This window comes from Peromyscus californicus, unplaced genomic scaffold (genome assembly GCF_007827085.1).
Source record: "Peromyscus californicus insignis strain IS unplaced genomic scaffold, ASM782708v3 Scaffold_13__1_contigs__length_99412109, whole genome shotgun sequence".
NCBI lineage: Eukaryota > Metazoa > Chordata > Mammalia > Rodentia > Cricetidae > Peromyscus > Peromyscus californicus.
Window position 1 is genome coordinate 39,040,060 of NW_026294424.1, and position 20,197 is coordinate 39,060,256.

At 44.5% G+C, this 20,197-nt stretch overlaps 1 protein-coding gene across 3 annotated transcripts; it reads left to right on the forward strand.

Moving 5' to 3' along the window:
• Positions 1-3,792: 3,792 nt before the first annotated feature.
• On the forward strand, positions 3,793-18,256 carry Bst1 (bone marrow stromal cell antigen 1). Of its 3 annotated transcripts, XM_052734853.1 has the most exons (9): positions 3,814-4,105; positions 5,971-6,097; positions 7,120-7,255; positions 7,793-7,875; positions 11,077-11,153; positions 12,035-12,127; positions 13,006-13,092; positions 15,145-15,204; positions 17,003-18,256. In XM_052734853.1, exons 1-9 carry the CDS (start codon positions 3,927-3,929, stop codon positions 17,106-17,108), a joined length of 948 nt encoding a protein of 315 aa, XP_052590813.1. In that variant the 5' UTR covers positions 3,814-3,926; the 3' UTR covers positions 17,109-18,256. The 3 variants fall into 3 exon arrangements, with proteins under 3 accessions (XP_052590815.1, XP_052590814.1, XP_052590813.1); XM_052734855.1 differs by lacking the exon at positions 5,971-6,097 and having other exon boundaries at positions 3,793-4,105; XM_052734854.1 differs by lacking the exon at positions 12,035-12,127 and having other exon boundaries at positions 3,808-4,105.
• The last annotated feature ends 1,941 nt before the right edge of the window (positions 18,257-20,197 follow it).

Here is a 20,197-nt window from a genome sequence, read left to right on the forward strand (position 1 = left end):
CAGACGAGGACCCAGACTGCTGCTGCTGCTACTGCAGGATCACAGACCCAGAAAAGATTCTTGGTGGTAGTACGGGCCAGGGCATCTCTGTGGCCTTAGGTGGCAGCATAAGCTGCACACATTGGGCTGTTCCTCACCACCCTCGCAACGTCAGTTCTGCTTATCTTCCTAGTGCCCATGCCATTCCGTTTCCCTTTCTCCACCATGAACTTGCTCATCGAAGTGGTGCCCACTCCGCCTGTGCTGCATGGCTGCAGGCAGGGCCTCTCCAGTGTCTCTCACACCCGGCCAGCGCTGCATGGCTATAGGCAGGGATATCTCTGGTGTCTTCTGCCCTGCCTGTGCCACGTGGCTGTGGGTGGGGGCCTCTCCAGTGTCTCTCATGCCCGGCCCATACAACATGGCTGTAGATGGGGGCATCTCAGGTGTCCTCTGCCTCTCTGGGCCTTGCAGTGCCAGGTGGGCCCATGGGTATCTTCCACCCACCCAGGCTCAGCAACACCAGGTGAGCCAGTGGGTGTCTACCTACCCAGGCCTGGCAGTACAGTGTGGTCCTGTGGGTCAGTTTTTTTTTTCCTGCCTTAGTTAGGATTTCTATTGCTATGAAGAGATCCCATGACCACAGCAACTCTTATAAAGGAAAACATTGAATTGGGGTTGGCTTACAGTTTTAGAGGTTTAGTCCATCATCATCATGTCAGGAATGGCAGTGTGTAGGCAGCTATGGTGCTGGAGAAGGAGCTGAGAGTTCCATACCTTGATCCACAGACAACAGGAAATGAACTGACACACTAGGCATGGCTTGAGAATAAATGAGACCTCAAAGCCCACCTCCACAATGATGCACTTCCTGCAACAAGGACACATCTACTCCAAGAAGACCACACCTCGTAATAGTGTGTGGGCCAAGCATCAGACACATGAGTCAATGGGGGCCATACCTATTCAAACCATCACTCTTACCAAGCACTAAGATAATGATGCTCATACTTAAAAAATGGCTAGAAGATAAATTTTATGTATGTCTTATCACAGTTTAAAAAGTTTTAAATATATTTTTCCAAATAAGAATGCCCAGCCACACAACTGTCTTCTTTTTGCTACCCAAAGTATGTGTTCCCTATGGTGGACCTCAACCTCAGCATCTTTCACAGTCTGGACAGGCTTAAAAACCCCCCAAATTGCTACTCCTGATTCTGTTTTTATAGTTTTTTTTTTCATTCTATACTTTATTAAAGCAACAAGAAACCATACCTTCAGTGTTTGACTTGGAAATCTAGAGTTACTATATAAATTTGTTAAATACAAAGTGTTCCCTATATAATTGTAAAAAAAAATCCATCTCAGTTTTCTGTCACTATATAACAAGAACCTCCTGTCTTCCAGTGCTTCCAGTGTACAAAAATATGTTCCTCGGTTTATTTTGGGCCCTCCCTAGAAGTACTTTTGATATCTGTACTTCTACAGTTTATGATAACTTAGATTATATCATATGATAAGATGTTATAGAGTTTTTCATGCTCTTCGCTTCTTGTTGAGCCTTCCTCTTTGATATCCAAATTTTTATTAACCATTGAAGGCAAATTAAGCCTTCTTTTTCTCTCATGTTCTCGAAAAGCCTTCCTGGCTATATAACAGTTACTCAAATATTTTCAGGATTTGTGAAGACAGTTTGGGGCTAGAAAAATATTTTCGACTGACTGAATTGTTCTCCAATGTCATTTCAGTTGGAGAGGGCCTCTTCATGGTCTGATTGAAACTATCAAGTGTGATAGCCTTGGTTTTGTTCTGAAGGGAAAGGGGATAGAAAGTTTGTGGTGCCAAAATCTGTATGTAATCTCCATTGGTGGCATATTTATTAATTTAGTGGGACACATGCATGTGCACACATACACAAATACACATACACACACCTTCCCCTTTGGATGTCTGAAGTCCAGAGTGAGTCTTACTCTGCTAAAGATCTGAGAGCCCTTTATTTCTGGTTGCTCTGGGGAAGTATCAGTTTCCTTCCTTTCCAACCCTGGAAAGCCCTGTGTGCATCTGCAGAGCTAGTTTGGGACCTACCCAGGCTACACAGTGCTTTTAAGGCTGGTGGCGGTAACTTAGGGATACTGTGTCAAAAGAAGGCTAGAAATATAGCTCAGGGTTGGAGCACTTGCCTAGCGTAAGTGATGCCTAAGGTTCAATTCCACTAGTACCGTAAATTAATAACAAATAACTAAGTGAATAACTAAATAATAAGCAAAACAGTGAATGGCCCCACCACTGGTTACCAAGATACTGAATAAAAACCGTTCCCCAAATTCACCTCTGAAAATTCATACTCCACATGATTAAAAAAAAAAACCCAAACTACTGGATCAGGATGTGGTATATAAACAAAAAGAAAATGGTTTTTAAACTTTGAAGGGAAATTATTTCCAATTTAAAATTCTACATACTCACGTCTCAATCAGATGTGTAAAATAGTGATTTTTCTGATATGCAAAAATCCCAGAGACTGCCTAGTATGTTCTCAAGAAGCCATTAGGAATTTTGCTTCATGAAGAGATCTAGAAATGAGAGACATGACGCAGCAGAGAAGAAAGACTAGCAGGGATGGATGACAGGCACACAGCCAAAAGCAACATGCTCATCCTGGAGCAGGAAGCTGGATATTCCCAGGGACGGCTGCTGACTGGTGGTTTGGAATAAGAACATTTACATGGCTTACAGAGTGTGGCCTGTGACCTTAAGTGTACCTTGAAGCCTAGAATACCAAGCCGAGGTGGGGAAAACGAGTCCAGGAGAAGTCATTTACTACCTCTTGCTACTAAGGAAATAAAATGCTATACATCAGCCATGAATAATGTTCACAAGTTCATAACAATGCAGTATGACAGGTTTATAGCTGTGTTAACACCCTGTTGGGAGGATGAAGGGTAAAAAAGAATGGAGCGGGGGAGGGATGAAGAGGGAGGGAGGAGATACAATCTACTTTTCCATAGTAGAAAGCCAGGAGATAACAACCAAAACAAAACCACCTTGAGATAATGGATACACACCTGTTTAGAAATGTGGAAGCAAACCGGATGGAGAGGATGGATGCTGGAAAAACTGAAAATACCTATCACTGGACTGTGACCTTCTACTTAAGAAAAAGCTAGACAGGTTACAACAAAAAGGGATTCAAATAAAGTCACACACACACACACACACACACACACACACACACACACCCCTCTCGTGTGTATCAAGACTGTACCAGCAGTCTGAGTTCACAGCTGTTTTTGAGGTAAGGTCTGAGGACTTGGCATTATTCCACATGGGATTCTCCTCACTCCCGCGTTCTAGATCATCTTTAGGGTTACCTAGGAGTGAGATTGAGACGTTGGAGAAATTAATTAACTTTCCCAAGTCTATTCATCTGGAAACCGAAGACAATTATAAACTCAGAAAGGAAGAACGGTGTGAAGGTGTGAAGGGGAACTTAGCTTAAGCTTGCTTGGTGCTTACGTAGTAACAGATGGGTGATTTCTAGTTGTGTGTGTGTGTGTGTGTGTGTGTGTGTGTGTGTGTGTGTGTGTGTCCTGAAAACAAACAAATTTCACCCATATTTGGCTCTTGGGAAAGAGGACATCTGTCAAGGGTGTTGCAATTTGAACCAAAAAAGTTTTTTTTCCTCTTCTGTATGTAACCTTCACGTCCTTCAAACTCCTATCTCCTTGGGGGCCCCTCCTTGAGGTGCCTTTTACCAGACGATGCCCCATGGTTAGTGTCTGTCGGAACAGAAGAGGAAAGGGGATGGAAGGGGGCCTGCCATGGGTTAGGATGAGTTTCCTGCTAGCGCTCAGCTAAGGGGAACCGCCTCCGGGGCCGGAGAGAAAGAAAAAAAGTGGGAGGAGTCCAGGAGGTCCTTGGTTGGAAGACTCAAAGTCTCCTCGATGGCCGCCCAGGGATGCGCGTTGTCTCTGTGGCTGTGGCTGTCCCTGCTGCTGCCGCTGCTGCTGGGGGCGAGAGCTGCCGCAGCGCGGTGGAGCGGGGAGGGCACCACTCCGCATTTGCAAAGCATCTTCCTGGGCCGCTGCGCGGAGTACACCACGCTGCTGAGCCTTCATCCCGGGTAAGCGCTAAGCCAGAAAGTGAAAAGGGAGAGAGAGGGGGGACTTTGGAAAGTCAGGCAGAGGGACTAACGGGTCTCCATGCAGGGATAGGTAAGCGATTCTCAGGGCCAGGGGCCAAAGTGCAGGGGATCTCCAGGTCCAGGAGGCGACTGCGGATGAGGTTGTCCTGCGGTTGTAGAGGTGAGAGAGGTGCGGGTGGGAGCCGCAAATACCAGTCTAGAGGTGAATTTGAGTGACTGCCTCGCTAGCCTGCAGCCTGCAGAGGTCTCTAGCAGCAACTGCTGAAGTGCGCGCCCTTTGGCAATTTCAGGTCCTCTGCTCTAGAGGACTTAAGTTTTTTCCTCCTTATGGCTGAAATCCTTACGTCCTTCAAACTCCCATCTCCTTCAGGGTCCCTCTCAAGGTGTCTTTTGCCAGACGATGCTCCAAGTTTAGTGTCTGTCTGAACAGAAGAAGAGAGGGGACGGAGAGGGAGCCGGGCGGCATTAGGATGAGTGTCTAGAGCACTCTGGTTTCCTCTGTCTTGCGCATATTGTGCTTCCTACTGAAATTTTTTCCTCCTTTGGACCCGCTTTTTGTGTTGTTATACTGTCCCTTTCTTGTGCCAGTTGTACTTAATTGTTATACATTTCAATCAGAGAGGGGAGGAGAGAGAGAGAAGGAGGGAGGGAGTGAGAGAGAGGGAGGGAGAAGGAGAAGAGAGAGAGAGAGAGAGAGAGAGAGAGAGAGAGAGAGAGAGAGAGAGAGAGAGAGAGAGAGAGAGAGAGAATAACATAAGGAGTCGAGCTAGTCACCACTTACCAAGAGGAAGAAAAAGTGACCATTGCATAGGAAGTGATTTTGAAACGAGGTGGCTTGCACCTCAGGAGTGAAAACTGGCCCTGGAGGACTTTCTGCCTCAGCAGAAGAAGCCACTCCCAGCACCTGCCATCCACCCTGTCGTCCCAAGTCTTGCCTCCTGACCTGGCCTCAGGGGTGCAGAGACCTGCCCTCTAATGGACCTGAACAATGGGCCCCACTCTTGTGTCTAAATGAATAGACAAAAGCAAGAGATGTGGCCCTTGATCATACACACACACACACACACACACACACACACACACACACACACACAAACTCACAACATCTGAAAACCAGAGTTTATTGACATTAAAATTGTCACCTTCTGCCTTTAATCTCAGCACTTGGGATGCAGAGGCAGGTGGGTCTCTGAGTTCAAGGCCAGACTGGTCTACAGAGTGAGTTCCAGGATAGCCAGGGCTATACACAGAAACCCTGTCTCAAAAACACAAAAACAACCAACCAATCAACCAAACAAACAAATAAACAAACAAAAACACAAAACAAAACAAAAAAGAAAAGGAAAGGAATTGTCACCTTCTAGTTGTGCTTCTGTCTGTGGCCTTTTCTGCTTATGTGGTGAACCTGGGGAAAAGCATGTTACTTAGATGGGAGAACAACTCTGCTTTTCCTCACAGTGGAAGCGTTTCACAGTGCATCGCAGTGCATTTTGGGTTTTCTTTTTATAACTTGCACTGTGTGTGGGGTGTGTGTGTGTGTGTGTGTGTGTGTGTGTGTGTGTGTGTGTGTGATGTGCTTGTGCCCACACAGAGGCCAAAGGGGGACACTGGGTGTCCTGCTCTATAATTTCTGGCTCTATCATCTTCTAGTCTGAAAACTAGAGCTAGCCTGGCAGCCAACCAGTCCCATCACCCTCTGGTTTCCTCCTCATGCAATGCTGGGGTTTGAGGCACAGGCAGCCACATGGATGGGGGTGGGTGTTGAACTCAGGTCCTCATGCTTACACCACAAGAGCCTCGCCTTCTGAAGCATCTCCCCAGTCCTGACTGGCACTTCTGCACAGGAACAAAAACTGCACAGCCATCTGGGAAGCCTTCAAGGTGGTGCTAGACAAGGACCCCTGCTCTGTGCTTCCCTCAGACTATGACCTCTTCATTAACCTCTCCAGGCATGCCATTCCGAGAGACAAGGTGAGGATACCTACCTCAGATATGATGACCAAAAATGTAATTTTTAAGTTAATGCTGCATTTTTTTTCTGCTTCTTTGTTGGTAAAAAGCAGATGCATATTTAAAATTATACATCTCTCAGAAGTTTAGTGAGCTAGTTGATGAACTCAATAAATAACTTACTGGAATCCTTCTGTGTTCCCGGTGTTTTATTAAGGGTTAGGGACGCCAAAAAAAAAAAAAAAAAAAAAAAGATCTTATAGCCTTTCCAGTCTACAAAGAGACTGGACTACTGAGGACCAGATGAGATAGTCACCGGGAATATTGTCACCTGTGCTGTATGAAGACACTATTTACCCCGGAAGGTACCAAGTGTGCTGTAAAGAATGCGGTGTTTTGAATCACCGTGCACTCTAGGAAGGGCAGTACACGATTGCATACCATCCTAATCACAGCTACAGCACAAGGCCAAAGGCTTCTGCTCCTATTTTCCAAACCAAGGCACAGGAAGATGAAATGCCCTGGTCAAAATCATACATCCAGCATGGGACAGAGCTAGGCTTGCAGCCCTGGCCCCTTAATCATTTGTAATGCAAGGCTCTTGACAGTGGTTCATGTGTTTTATACCACTGGGAATATATGTCATTATTGTCTATGTCGGTGGTTCTCAAGCTATGGGTGGCAACCCCTTTAACGAACTTCTATCTCCAAAACATATTTACATTACGATTCATAACAGTAGCAAAATTACAGTTACAAAGTAGCAATGAAAAGAATTTTGTGGTTGGGGGTCACCACAACAGGAGGAACTGTATTAAAGGGCCACAGCATTAGGAAGGTTAGGAACCATTGGTCTACGCAGTGTGTTTGCAAGACAGGGAGGAGAGAGGCGACACACTTCAACCGTGCAGTAGCAGCAAGGAAAGCAGTAGGCTTGCAGTGGATCCCGATTCCACGCGGAGTGGCTGCTGACTTGTCTTGATGACGACCGCAATGTGCTTTCATTTTCTCTCACATTTTAACTCTTGGCTGTTTCTCATCAGTCGCTGTTCTGGGAGAATAACTACCTACTCGTTGCCAGCTTTGCAGAGAACACCCGTCGCCTCACGCCCCTGTGTGACGTTCTGTATGGCAAGGTTGGAGATTTTCTGAGTTGGTGTCGACAGGAAAATGCCTCTGGTAAGACTTTTGCACATGTCACCACAAAGTAACAGTTCCTCTACCTGCGAATTGACCTTGGATGCTGGATATTTTCATCTATGTTCATCTCATTTCGTCCTTTCCAAATCCTCTGAAGTAGGTAGCATCTATAGTAGTGGATAATAACAATAATGGGCAGAGTGTACTTACCTTTGCTGCAGGCTCTTGCAGGTCTTTTAGACACATTAATTCTAGAATCCACACATTATCCTCTATGATCCTATCATTATTCCTAATTTGGCAAGCGTGGAAACTGAGGCATGGCATGATTAAGGGAGTGGCTTAGGGATGTATATCCAGTAAGCCCTGTAATCTCACAATCAGACCTTGGAGCCTATGATTCCAATCCAGCAGGACTCTGCCTTCATCTCTTTATTTTCCAGAGGGGAAACTGAGGCTTGAAGAAGGTAAACGCACTATGCACATTGTTCAGAACTCACACCAAATATGGAATTAGCAAATACTTTAAATGAATGCGTTTCCGATATGAAAGGCATTTGTATACTTTTTTCCCAGGACTTGATTACCAGTCTTGTCCCACATCAGAAGACTGTGAAAACAATGCTGTGGACTCCTATTGGAAAAGAGCATCCATGCAGGTAATCCTGGGATGGGTGAGTGCGTGTTGAGCATGTGTGGAATCTATGGACTGGACCCTAGGCTGTTACCTAATTTCTGTGAGTCCTCCTCTCCACTTTAATGATTTCTCTGCCTCATTTCCTTTGCTCCACAAAGTTGTGAGGGTATAAGGAGATAAAATAATAATGCAGTGACTGGTGCAGAGAAAAACGCTTCGCAAATGTTAGCTATATATACATGGGGATAGTGCATTATCAGTATTTCTGTCTCACCGTGATTATGTGTGGTGATTCAAAGCACTGCAACTTCCTAGTGCTGTGTAAAATAGGAGTAATCTCTACAGAAGAGCCTGGGACACCGGAGACTCGGATATGGGTATTAGAAATGTCCACAGAGTATCATTAACGGGAGAAGAGTCGGTAGGTTACTAATAAGCTGCCGCCACAGAAATGTTCCTAAGGCATGTCTGTATCTCAGAGGATATTGCCACAGAGTTGATGATGCTGTCAGTAGCTATAAAACAATGTCATTTATAGCTTACTTTCCCTGCCTTAAGCATTGGAATAAAGATTAGAAATAAGGAGGGTTAAGTCTATAGCTAAGTGCTGATGATTAACTGTCAATCATGCTGATCAAGAAGCAAGTAAAGGACAGGATACTTCCAGTCCTCCCCTTTCAGAAGTCATGTGTCTCTGCCTCCCATCGTCTACTTTGCTCTCCAGGTGTTCAATGGGTCCACTGATTGGGTGAAGGACTTTGATCAACCCTTCCACCAGGGCTAAGCAAAGGGCCTCCTCCAAGCCAGTGTTTGTTTCTACTTTCCCAGGGCTTCATCTGAAATACAGGCTCCAGGAGCTGCCAAAGTTCTTATTGGAGAGCGGAGGGCTTAGCACCTCTATAGAGGTGTCATATCAACACTCTCTGTAAAAGAACTGTAATGGGCTGGAGAGATGGCTCAGCAGTTAAGAGCATTGGCGGCTTTCCTAGAGGACCCAAGTTCAAGTCCCAGCAACCACAATGGTAGTTCACAACTGTCTGTAACTCCAGCTTTAGTCAACCTGACACCCTCATACATACATGCAGGCAAAACACCAAGGCACATAAAATAAAAATAAATAAATCACAAAAAGAGAGAGAGAGACCTGTAAACAGGTACTAAAACTACATTTGAGCTAGGTACAGGCAGAGGCAAGCAGATCTCTGTGAGCTCAAGGCAGCCTGGTCTACACAGCTCATTCTACGACAGTCAAGGCTACACAAAGAAACCCTGTCTCAAAAAACAAAAACAAACAAACAAACAAACAAAACACAGAAAGGAAGGAAGGAAGGAAGAAAGAAAGAAAAAAGAAAGGAAGAAAGAAAAAAGAAAGAAAAGAAGGAAGGAAGGAAGAAAGAAAGCAAAAAGAAAGAAAGAATTGTAGTACATGCCACTGTGAATCTCCCTCACTTTAAGGTATGTGCTCCATCTGGGTTTTGTTATTGGAAACTAGTATCAGCACCTCCAATTTTTAAGCCCTTAGAATACACTAGGTGGTTGAAGCAGGAGCAAAGCTAATCCAGTCCAGTAATGACAGGGCTGGAACCTTATAAGTAGTCAGTCAATATTGTTGTTAGTATTATTATTTGTGGTGCTGCGGATCAAGCTTAGGGCTTTGCACATGTCAAGTGAAGGTCCTACCATGAGCTGCATCCCCAGGCTAACTGTTGTTATGATTTTAAACATTCCGTCTTGACAGCCTTCAATCCTCTGAGGTAGCTGTTTGTTCAGACTTGGAAAATGAATTGCAAAGAGGTCAAAGGACTTTTCTGAGTTTAAAATTGTAGTAAGCAGGTGAACCAGGACTTGAAAGCAGGCTTTCCAGCTTCAGAGACCGAATTTTTAGCCACAACTTTCTGCAGCTTCATTGCGTGTATACCCACGAACGTTTCAATTCTTTCCCACGGTCAATGCCATCACTGCTGGTGATAGAGAGGGGCAAGGTACAGGAAGACAAGTGAAATCACCAATGATGTTCCTGCTGCCCCAATGCTACCTTTTTAACACAGAGGTTGTCAGATGTCAGCATTTGAAAACTTAACTCCTACTGTCAGTGCCCTTTGGAAGCAGCTGGAGACAAATAGCACAAAACACGTCTCTGCTTCGGAGCACCAGGCATCAGGTGTCATCTTATTAGTGAGTAAACCTGTCCTGTGAGGCTCAGTGACCCATAATTCACCACCACCTACCCTTTATTCTAAAACAGTCATTTTAAGAGGGAAATTATGTGTTCTGAACTAGAGCTCTGAGAATGAGACTACCTACATACCCACTTTTTATTTGTTTATTTAATGATACCAGAAACTGAACTCGAGGCCTATTGCTTGCCAGCATGTCTGAGCTACATATACCCTGAGCCTCGCTCAATTATATTGTGGCAACGTGCATCTTCCGCTCATCTAATCGTGCGCTTTGCTTTGAGTGTAAGCACTCCCTATGATACTGTGTAGCCTCTGCAGATTCTTACCAGCAGCACATTAATAATTAGACTTCAGTGTTGTGTTGGTATGTAGTGGGAACTGTACACCAGTCCCTTGCAGTTCCAAGCTGGTGAGCATGTTTTCATCTTGCAAGCCATGCCACGCTGCACACGCTTGTGTGCAGCGCTTGTGGTGGGACTTGGGGTTGGTCACCAAAGACAGCTGGCTTATTTTCTGCACCTGTGGTTTGTAGTGCTTCATGCAGTTCTTTACATGTGACTGACATGGGCCAATGAGAGGTGAGTGAGAGTGACGTCACTGGCCCTTCTCCCTTCCTGGCAGTTAACAACTTCGCAGGTGTGGAGGCTTCCTCATAGGGAGAACACCAATTGCCAAACCACCAAGAGCCTCTGGTGAGTGTTCAGTGGGAGCATAGAGTGAATCTTTGTGAGAAGCCACTGCAAGGTCGAGGCTGTTTGTCATGTCAGCTCAGCCTAGTTTATTCTAGCTGACATGATGTCATGCATTCCAAATCACATCCTTAGGCTAAGGTACCTAACATGGAATTACTGAGTCTAGGAGTCAGGGACTTTAAAGGTGATTTGCTTCTCCGAATAAACCAATTTGCATCTCTACTAGCCATGTGAAATGCCAAATTTCCCCCATTGAAAACTGTCAATAAAAAAAACAAAACAAAGATCCTTTTAAAACATAAAAAAATAGAATGTGGCTTCATTTTCTCAAAAAACTGTTTCTTCTTGCAGTATTCAAAAGACAGTTCTGGGGTGATCAATGTCATGCTGAATGGCTCAGAGCCCAAAGGAGCCTATCCCGTGAAAGGGTAAGAACTGAAATACCAAGGGCACCATAGATGATACCAAAATAAAAGCTGGAGAATCATCCCAGTCCCACTTTAAAGCTTGCTTTTGTAAAGTCAGGTAAAGTAACACAGTTGAGTGATGTGGTCATTAGAGCCGTGTCTATACAGTTAAACCGTTAAGAGCTACAAACACACGAGCAAGTAACCAAATGTAGAAAGTGAGAAGAGCAGCTGGAGGGATATAGGTCAGTGGGAGTGCTTGCCTTGCACACATAAGGACCTCTGTCTGAGTCCCAGAACCGAAGGGAAAAATCTGCGAGTGTTGGCACATTTGTAATCCATGTGCTGGGGCGGCAGAGACAAGTGGATCTCTGGGGTCACTATTTCAGCCAGCCTAGCCTCCTGGGCCAGTTCCAGGCCAGTGAGAGACTGGACTGCACCTAATTTTGTCCTCTGGCTTATGTAGGTATGTACACACATGCATGTGCTCCCTTACACACACAAACATGTGCATGTACACCAAATGTAAAAAAAGCCCCAGAAACATGTTTGGGGGGTGGAGTGGGGTGGGACAGGGTCTGTCTGAATAGCCCTGGCTGTCCTGGAATTCACTATGTAGACCAGACTGGGCTTAGACTCAAAGAGACCCACTTGCCTCTACTTCCCGAGTGCTGGGTTTAAAGGTGTGCGCCACCACATCTGACTTTCCTAGAAATGTTTAAAAAATTTTATGTCTAAACAAATTAACAGACCAAATGGACAGTTATCATACTGTGTTAAGATGGGAAACGTTCTCCTAGGCTGGAGACGGGGCTTGACATCAGAGAGTTTGCCTAGCATGTACTGGTTCAACACCACGGAAGAACAAAAAAATAAAAATAAATGTCCTTCCTGTCTCCCAGGTTTTTTGCAGATTTTGAAATCCCATACTTACAAAAGGATAAAATCACAAGAATTGAGATCTGGGTCATGCATGATGTCGGGGGACCCAAAGTGTAAGTTATGGGGCTTGAGGTGGTATATAGCTGTGAGGTCTTGCTTTGCTTGGATATGACCTGGCCAGGGCCCTTTTGCACTTAGCTTTAGGGACCCGCCAGCCTTCTGCTTCTAATGTGGCTGGTAGAGAATGATGATGATTGGGAATGCCAGTGCACTCCCAGCCGAAACCATGCTGATCTTTATGAGTGGCATGGGAGCTTTGATAAACCAGCTTCTGACACATCTGTGAGGGTCAAAGCCAGTTTCTTTTTTCTTCTCTCTTGAAGGCTTGATACCTTCACCAGGGTTTTCAAAATCCACCCAGTGCTCTCCATAAAGCAACCACTTCTGCAACTAGGTGCTGGCTAACCAGTGAGGACCAGGACTTTGAAGAACTACAGCTTCTCAGAAGCTATCTGAGTTTACATACAAGCAAGGGTGGAACTCATCTTTTTCATGAATGAACGCCACTGCCGAGCAGCCTAAGATAACGCCCCCACTTGCTTGGCTCCTGGTTTTGCAAACAGTTCTACCCTGTAGCTTAAATAGTGCCAGATAAAAAAGTTAGCCCATTTGGTCCCGAAGCTTGGCGATGAGGCTACACCCTGTTTCAAGACCGTGCAGGAGCTTCAGAGGAGAGCTGGTCTCTGTTCTTCAGAGCCTTGATGCTGCATGGAGGAGAATATTGCCAAACCCTGCGGCCTCATCTCTCTCTGCTTGACTGTGTAGGTACCCAGGAGTCACAGCTCCTGAACCAGAACTTTTCCCGTGTTCTGCTTGAGAGAACATCCGAGAGTGGCTGAAAGATCTTTGGTTGACACTGAAACAGAGTCTACTACGTTTTCCTCCTTCTTTAATCTGTTTGTTTTAAAAGATACATCCATCTGTGTTTTAGGGAATCCTGTGGCGAAGGCAGTGTGAAAATCCTGGAAGACAGACTGGAGGCCCTGGGGTTCCAGCACAGTTGTATCGATGACTACCCGTAGGTGGCGCTGTGTATAACCACTTTGACGGGTTAGAGCGATTCAAAGGGTTGATTTCGCAGGTGTCCACTCCAAAGGCCATGATGGTGACTTCTGAATTGCTTATGGATGTGTGGGCAGGGGGAACCTTCCTGAGTCCATTTCAAGGACAGCTGGAGGATACTAAAAGCAGAAATTTATCATATATCTATGTCCACTTTCTCCCTCCGGCCTTGGTTGATGTGTGATGACTGGAGACCAAGGGCTGTGGTTCCCACATCTTTAGATCACAGTACAGAAGCTACTGAGATGAGTCACAGGGGTTAAATAACTGGCCCAAGGTCAATACTCAAGATCAAAGTTGATTTTTGAGCCCATCTTTGTGTAGCCTTGAAGCATGTATCCCCAAGCACCTCTATTAATGTCCCTTCCTGAGTCAAAACATTGGTATTAGAAATACATCTAAATAGACAATTCTTACTGTATTACAGTTTAATGATAGGGACAGTTGTGGTTACAGATTTCAGAGTTACCACCACTTTTCTCTGGCCCAAGAACTCTCTAGAAAGGCTCTTTCTTCAGTCACCAGGCCGTGCTGTATCAGTCAGGTCAGACCCAGAAGCCTCCTCCCCATCACAGCTGTCCTGGGTCCCAGCCTGGGTCCCTCCCCTCTCCTGGGATCCCCAGTTCACTTTGCTGCTGGTTCTTGGACTCCAAGCCTCACTCAGCTTCTACTGGCTGCTGTTCTGTGTTAAGGCTTTTCTATGGCTCGTGGGTAGCAAAGAAAACTGCAAAGCCTAGGCAAACAAGGGCCAACACAAATGTAGGGAAGGGTCTCCTAACCCTCAAAATTCAGTGCCATCACTTTTAGTCCTGTGTCAGCCAGAGTTCACATCAGGGTCCTTGGTGATGCTGGCGGAGCGTTATTTCTCCATAGACTCTCTCCTCCTGGTTGGTTTCTGTTAAAACCATGTTAGATTGTATTTGGTGAAATCCAAAGCCTGTCTTTGGTAAAAGACAATAACAGCTACATTTATTTTTTGTAAATATGTATGGACAGATGGCATCTGTTGTCCCAGGCACTCATGAGGCCAAGGTGGGAGGATGACTAGAGCCCAGGAGTTCAAGACCAGCCTAGGCAACGTAGTGAGGCAATACCCCAAAAACCACTACTAATAAAATGTGTGTATGTACAGTAGACTTCACCGCAGCGCAGGTGAGTCTAAGCAGGGACCACAGAGCATGTGCCGAGTGACGGTGTACCTCCCCCACGTCTCTCAATTCTTTCCAGTTGTATGATCATAGAGGTGTTGTCGTAGCCTTGTCATTCATATCCCGTGTGTCACTGTCACCTGCTCCTGTTTCCATTGCCGTTTTCCTTCCCTCCTGGTTGCCCTGGAGCTTCATATTTTCTGCCTCGATTGTACTAGACAGTTGAGCATTCTTTGCTGAAACCGGAGCATGGCCATCACCACTCGTGTTTTAAGTCCAACCTTCCGTCCAAAGTACACATCCAAAAGGTGTTCCTAATAAAGTAGGATGTGCAGGCAGAATGGGTCTAGATGAGCCTAAAGGTTCAAGGTTAGCTCTCTAACTCATCATGTTTCCCATGTTATGAGGGCATGGGAAAACCATTGTGGTCAGCTTTAGCGGCAGCAGATTGCAGTTGAAAATAGGACCAACTCCATTGATGGTTGTCGGGTTAAATGACGAGATCTGAATAAAACACAATCAACATTGCTGCTACATAAGTGCTTGATAAGTGCTAGCTCTTGTGTGGAGGGTGTTGAGACAGGGTCTCACTGTGCAGCCCTGGCTTTCCTGGAACTCCCTTTGTAGACCAGGCTGGCCTCAAACTCACAGAGACCTGCCTGCCTCTGCCTCCCTCCCTAGTGCTGGGATTAAAGGCATGGGCAACCACTCCCAACCTACCTGATATTGTTTATAAAGGAGTGGCTTATGGGATCTTCCGAGATGCATGCTGTGTTTCCAGCACTTTTCAGGCACGTCGTAAATGTTTAACGGGTGCAAGTTTTCTGGGTAATCTCTTAAACACTGTTTTCCTCCTGTAGACCGGTGAAGTTCTTAATGTGTGTGGACCACACCACTCACCCGGACTGTGTCATGAACTCGTAAGTAATTGGCTGGAATCAGCAGCACCCAGGTGAACTGCAGTGTGATTCTCCATGCATCTCCTAAATTGTCCACTGCACAGTAGGTTGTTTCTGTACTGCAGCCCCCTCCACCTCCAAGTCTCTGAGCTAGGTCAGTGCAAGTTCCACAGACATCTGCAAGCTGTGCCAGCTCTCTCCAGGCTGCCCAACACCATGCTGGGCCTAGCAACACTTCAGCAGACATTCTAGAAGTGGAGCTGCAAGGGGACCTTGGGACTTTTCCTTCTTAATCCTAGTTTATTTTTAAGTTAATATACATGCTTGAAACAAAATTTGCAATTATAAAAAGGTCACAGAAGTGAACCCTGTTTTTCTTTACTCCTATGCTAGTCAGTTTCCTTACTCAAAGTAGGTAGACCACTGTTTCTATATTCTCGTGTGTCCTTGTAGATTATGACATTCCTGTCATGGCACATGTGTGCATCCATACATCTGCATGGACATATACATTCATGCACGCACACACACACAACACAGACATAGATCTCTTGTATTAGTTATAGTAAGTGATACTACAGATACGATTCTGGGATTTGCTTTTTTCATTTAATAGTATGTCTTGGAGATGTTTCTATACCTTTTTAAGAAAATAAATTTTAGGGCTAGAGAGATGGCTCAGGGGTTAAGAGTACTGGCTGTTGTTCCAGAGGACCTGAGTTTGATTCCTAGCACCCACATTGGTGACTATCTTTAACTCCAAAATATGCCAAACCAACACCTCTAATATAGACTCAGAAATATAGTGCAAAGAGAAACAAGCTGTGTGTTTAATTTGTGGATGGTAATGGGGCAGACAGCAGAAATGGGTCTGAGAAGATGAACTCCAAATCATAACTTCTAGATAAAAAAGTAAGAATTGCAAAAAGATGAGGGGAGAGCCTCATAATTTCTTGCATTTTTCTCTGTGCTATTTCATTTTGTTGAAAATAAATTAAATGTATCCAGATATTAGTTAATTATTTTAAGGCAAAAAAAGTGGGGATGGACCAATTTTACATGATTCAAGTATGGACCTGGACTGAATCAGAAATGCAGCCGTATAAATGTCCAGCAGGGCGAGCCATTGGCTAATAAGAAAAAGGGACTCAGCCTCCTAAGGAAGTCTGTGGGTAAGAATCTGGCCACTAGACCAGAGCAGTAGTATTGTTTCTGAACCAAGATAAGATAGTTTTATAACTTTAAAAGTTCATGTTTTAATTGTTTGAAAATAATTCAGTAATTTCAAGATCAGACTTTCTTTAGTTTAAATGGGATTTGGCCAGGTCTCTGCTGGGTAGTTTAAAGTCAGAACAAGTTTTTCTCAATCAGTTAAACTCTGATGATACACTATTCACCAGTAAGGAACTTGGCTAACACTCTGAAACATTCGTACCACAAGAACTCATACACAAGGAAAAATGAATTGACTCTGTGTGAACCAGCATGAACTATGTCCAAGGGGTGGGGTCAGGCAAAGGAGGCAAATTGCATTGTGTGTATTTACACAAAGAGGTGTGTTCGTGTGTGTAAATGTGTGTGTGTGTGTGTGTGTGTGTGCGCGCGCGTGCGCGCGCCTGCGCCCACGCGTGCCTGTGCTTCCTTGAAAGGACAACTTGAACTATTAGCTGTAATTCTCTGGGAGTAGGGAAATGAATAATTTTTACTTTAGGCCTTATGAACTTTCTGTTCTATCTAAACACTTCTGTAGTGTGCATACATGATTTTGAAAGCAGATGTCACACACTGACATTATCTCTGTTTCCCTTTTTCTTTCCAGAGCCTCAGCATCTCTGCAGAGGGAGAGCCCATCTTTTTATACGACAGGGGATGCCAGCCTTGTCATTTCTCTCTTAGTGGCTTTGACTTCAACTTCTCAAATGTGATTTGAAAATCGCCGTGCGGGTCTAACAGAAGCCAGCCTTGCATCAGCCTTGACCAGTCCACCCTGTTCTGTATAGACCAAGGGAGCCCTGTGTCTAAAGATACTTTCTTCTAGGAAAACAATGTAACCAGACAGTAATCCTACTATACTTATGCTCATGATTCAAGAAATAAGACATTTAGCCAGTCTTGCTTACCAGGCAAAATTTGCTACCACAGAATTAAAGTTATTATCTTTTATTTTGATAATAACACAAACCACTGTGACCTGGAGTGTTATAGAATCTCATATAATTAAATATATTTTTGGAAATATCTGTATTTTCTATTTTCTGTATGTTTCTGTTCCAAAAGACACAATACATGCTTGTTAAGAGCTTCAGATACCTGTACAGTATATATATAATGCAAAGATGTATATATAACGATGTCTTTTTAATGACTACTTATGACAAGGGAACAACCTAAAATGTCAAATACACACATACACACACACACACACACACACACACACACACACACACACACACACACACGGAACTGTTGAGACCAGCTGCATGAGGTTTTGTATATCCATAGGATGGAATATTTATTTAGCAAGTAAAAGTCATGTGCATCACCTGACTGATAAACAGTTAAATAACCTGTGGTGCATCTGTACTGGGGAATATTGCTCAATGATCCAAAGTAACTAGTATCGATGTATGTAATCATACACATGGCATTGTGCTAAGCGAAAGAAGCCAGACCAAAAGGCTGCACACTGAAAGGTAAAGATACAGAATTCTGAAAAAGACAAAGCTATGGGGAAGAAGAGGAATGCAGTGGATTCCAGGGCGGCTGGGACGGGTGTATGAGGAAGTGGGTGAGGCTAAATTAAAGGAGCAGTGAGAAGGACCAAGGTTCAAGGACAGTCTTATGTGAGCCTGGACTTCTCAAAGATCTTAAAGCTGTGTATCAGAAGAGGCAAATCTCACCGGATGTAAATTTAAAATCTCTGTCTCCAGAGAACATTTAGTCACATAAGAAAATGTTAATGAGTGTGAGAGGTGGGATATAAAACTACTCATAATATGATGCAAATGTTATGAAATATAATAGGAATGTAATAAATCCTGTCATGGACGTGTGTTTGTACAACATGCATACACTGGAAATGAATAAAAGAAAATAATCCAAAGGGCAGTGCAGTTATCTCTGGATAGTAACCTCACAGTGATTCTATTTTTGACCTTTGGCTTCTTAATATCTTTTCAAATTTTTTATAATATATTACTTTTATAATAAGAAATTTTGTCTAAAATATTATTTCCAGAAGACAAAAAAAAGCAACCTAAAAAAATATTGTTGCAGATACTTCTGTTCTCTACCTGTAACAAGCAGGCCTGAGAGTTCCCTGATGCTGATGTGGGGGTGGGGTAAGTGGGTGGGGTGGGTGGAGGTGTGTGGAGGTAGGGTAGCATGTAGAGCATCAGGAGCTCCCCAGACTGTCTTGGAAGACCTAGCAATCCCTGCAGACCCAGAGAACTGCCCAGGCAGTCAGTTCTGAGGTTCCATGCCCCACCCTGCAGCCCTGAATGCCTGAAGTCCTTTCTCGCTGAGGTCACTTGATCCGGGTGAGACCCACAGACAGGGCCAATGTTTAATTCTTGTGGCCTCTTGAGCAAACATTCTTTGTAAACCTGGGACTCCACGTACTTTAACATCACTGCATTCAGCAGAGAGTCACAATTCAGCCTCATGACTGTGGACTATGGAGGGTCAGCTCAGACTTCAACTTCTCCCCCCTCCCCCTCCCTCTTCCTCTCCCCCTTCCCTCCCTCATCTCTCTATCTCCCTTCTTCCCTAATCTCTCTAACTTCCTCCCTCCCCATCTCTTTTCCTCCCTCCCTTCCTCACTGTGTGTGTGTGTGTGTGTGTGTGTGTGTGTGTGTGTGTGTGTGTGTGTATGTATGTGTGTAAATTTTTTTTTTTTTTTTTGGTTTTTCGAGACAGGGTTTCTCTGTGTAGCTTTGTGCCTTTTCTGGATCTTGCTCTGTAGACCAGGGTGGCCTCGAACTCACAAAGATCCGCCTGCCTCTGCCTCCCGAGTGCTGGGATTAAAGGCGTACACCACCATCACCCGCCGTATGTTTGTAAATTATATAATCACTTTCTAGCTTCCTCAGCCTTCCTTCTCTGACTCCTGACTCTCTTCATTCTCTACCTAACTCTGTCCCTTTGGAATCCACACACAAATTTGCTCCATAAGGCTCAATCAGGGGTTTTTCCTCCAATGTCAGGAGACAACAGGCTGCTTGATTATTGCTACCCCTGTGGTTTTCTCTGGGGACTCATGTAGGAATTTAATACTCAAAGTTTTATGTTAGTATATTAAAAGAAGAGAAATTAATCCAACTATTGTGTTCAGAGTTATGGTCTTTGGGAAGTAGGTTAGGTCATTGATGGCTAAACATGGGTGGCTCTCTAAGGGAAAAGAGAAAGACCATGTGGTGCTCTGATGAGAATGACCTCCATAGGTTCATATGTTTGAATACTCAGTCATCAGTTGTTGGAACTGTTTGGGAAGGATTAGGAGGTGTGGACTTTTTGGAGGAGGTGTGTCACTGGGCGTGGGCTTTGAGGTTTTAAAAGCCCATGCTACTGCCATTCCCAATTAGCTCTCTCTGCCTCCTACTTGTGTAAGGCTGTAAGTTCTCAACTACTGCTCCAAGGCCATGCCTGCCTGCCTGCTGCTGAGCTCCCTACCGTGATGATCATAGACTCACCTTCTAAAACTGTAAGCTCCCTCAAAACTGTTTCTTCTATAAGTTACCTTGGTCGTGGTATTTTGTCACAGCAATTGAAAAGTAACTAAGACAGAGCACATAGATATATAGATGCACACATGTTCCCTCCATGATAGGATGCAAACTCGGAGACCCTCAGTAGAATTTGTATCACGATGCTAGGACCTGACACCCCCAATGCTTTGAGCCCAAATAAACTTTGTTTCTTTATGAAGTAGCTCCCTGAGTTGTGTTGTAGTAGTCAAAAGATGGGTACCTCTACAGCCACTTTCATCCTCATCACAATCATCATGACTATAGCC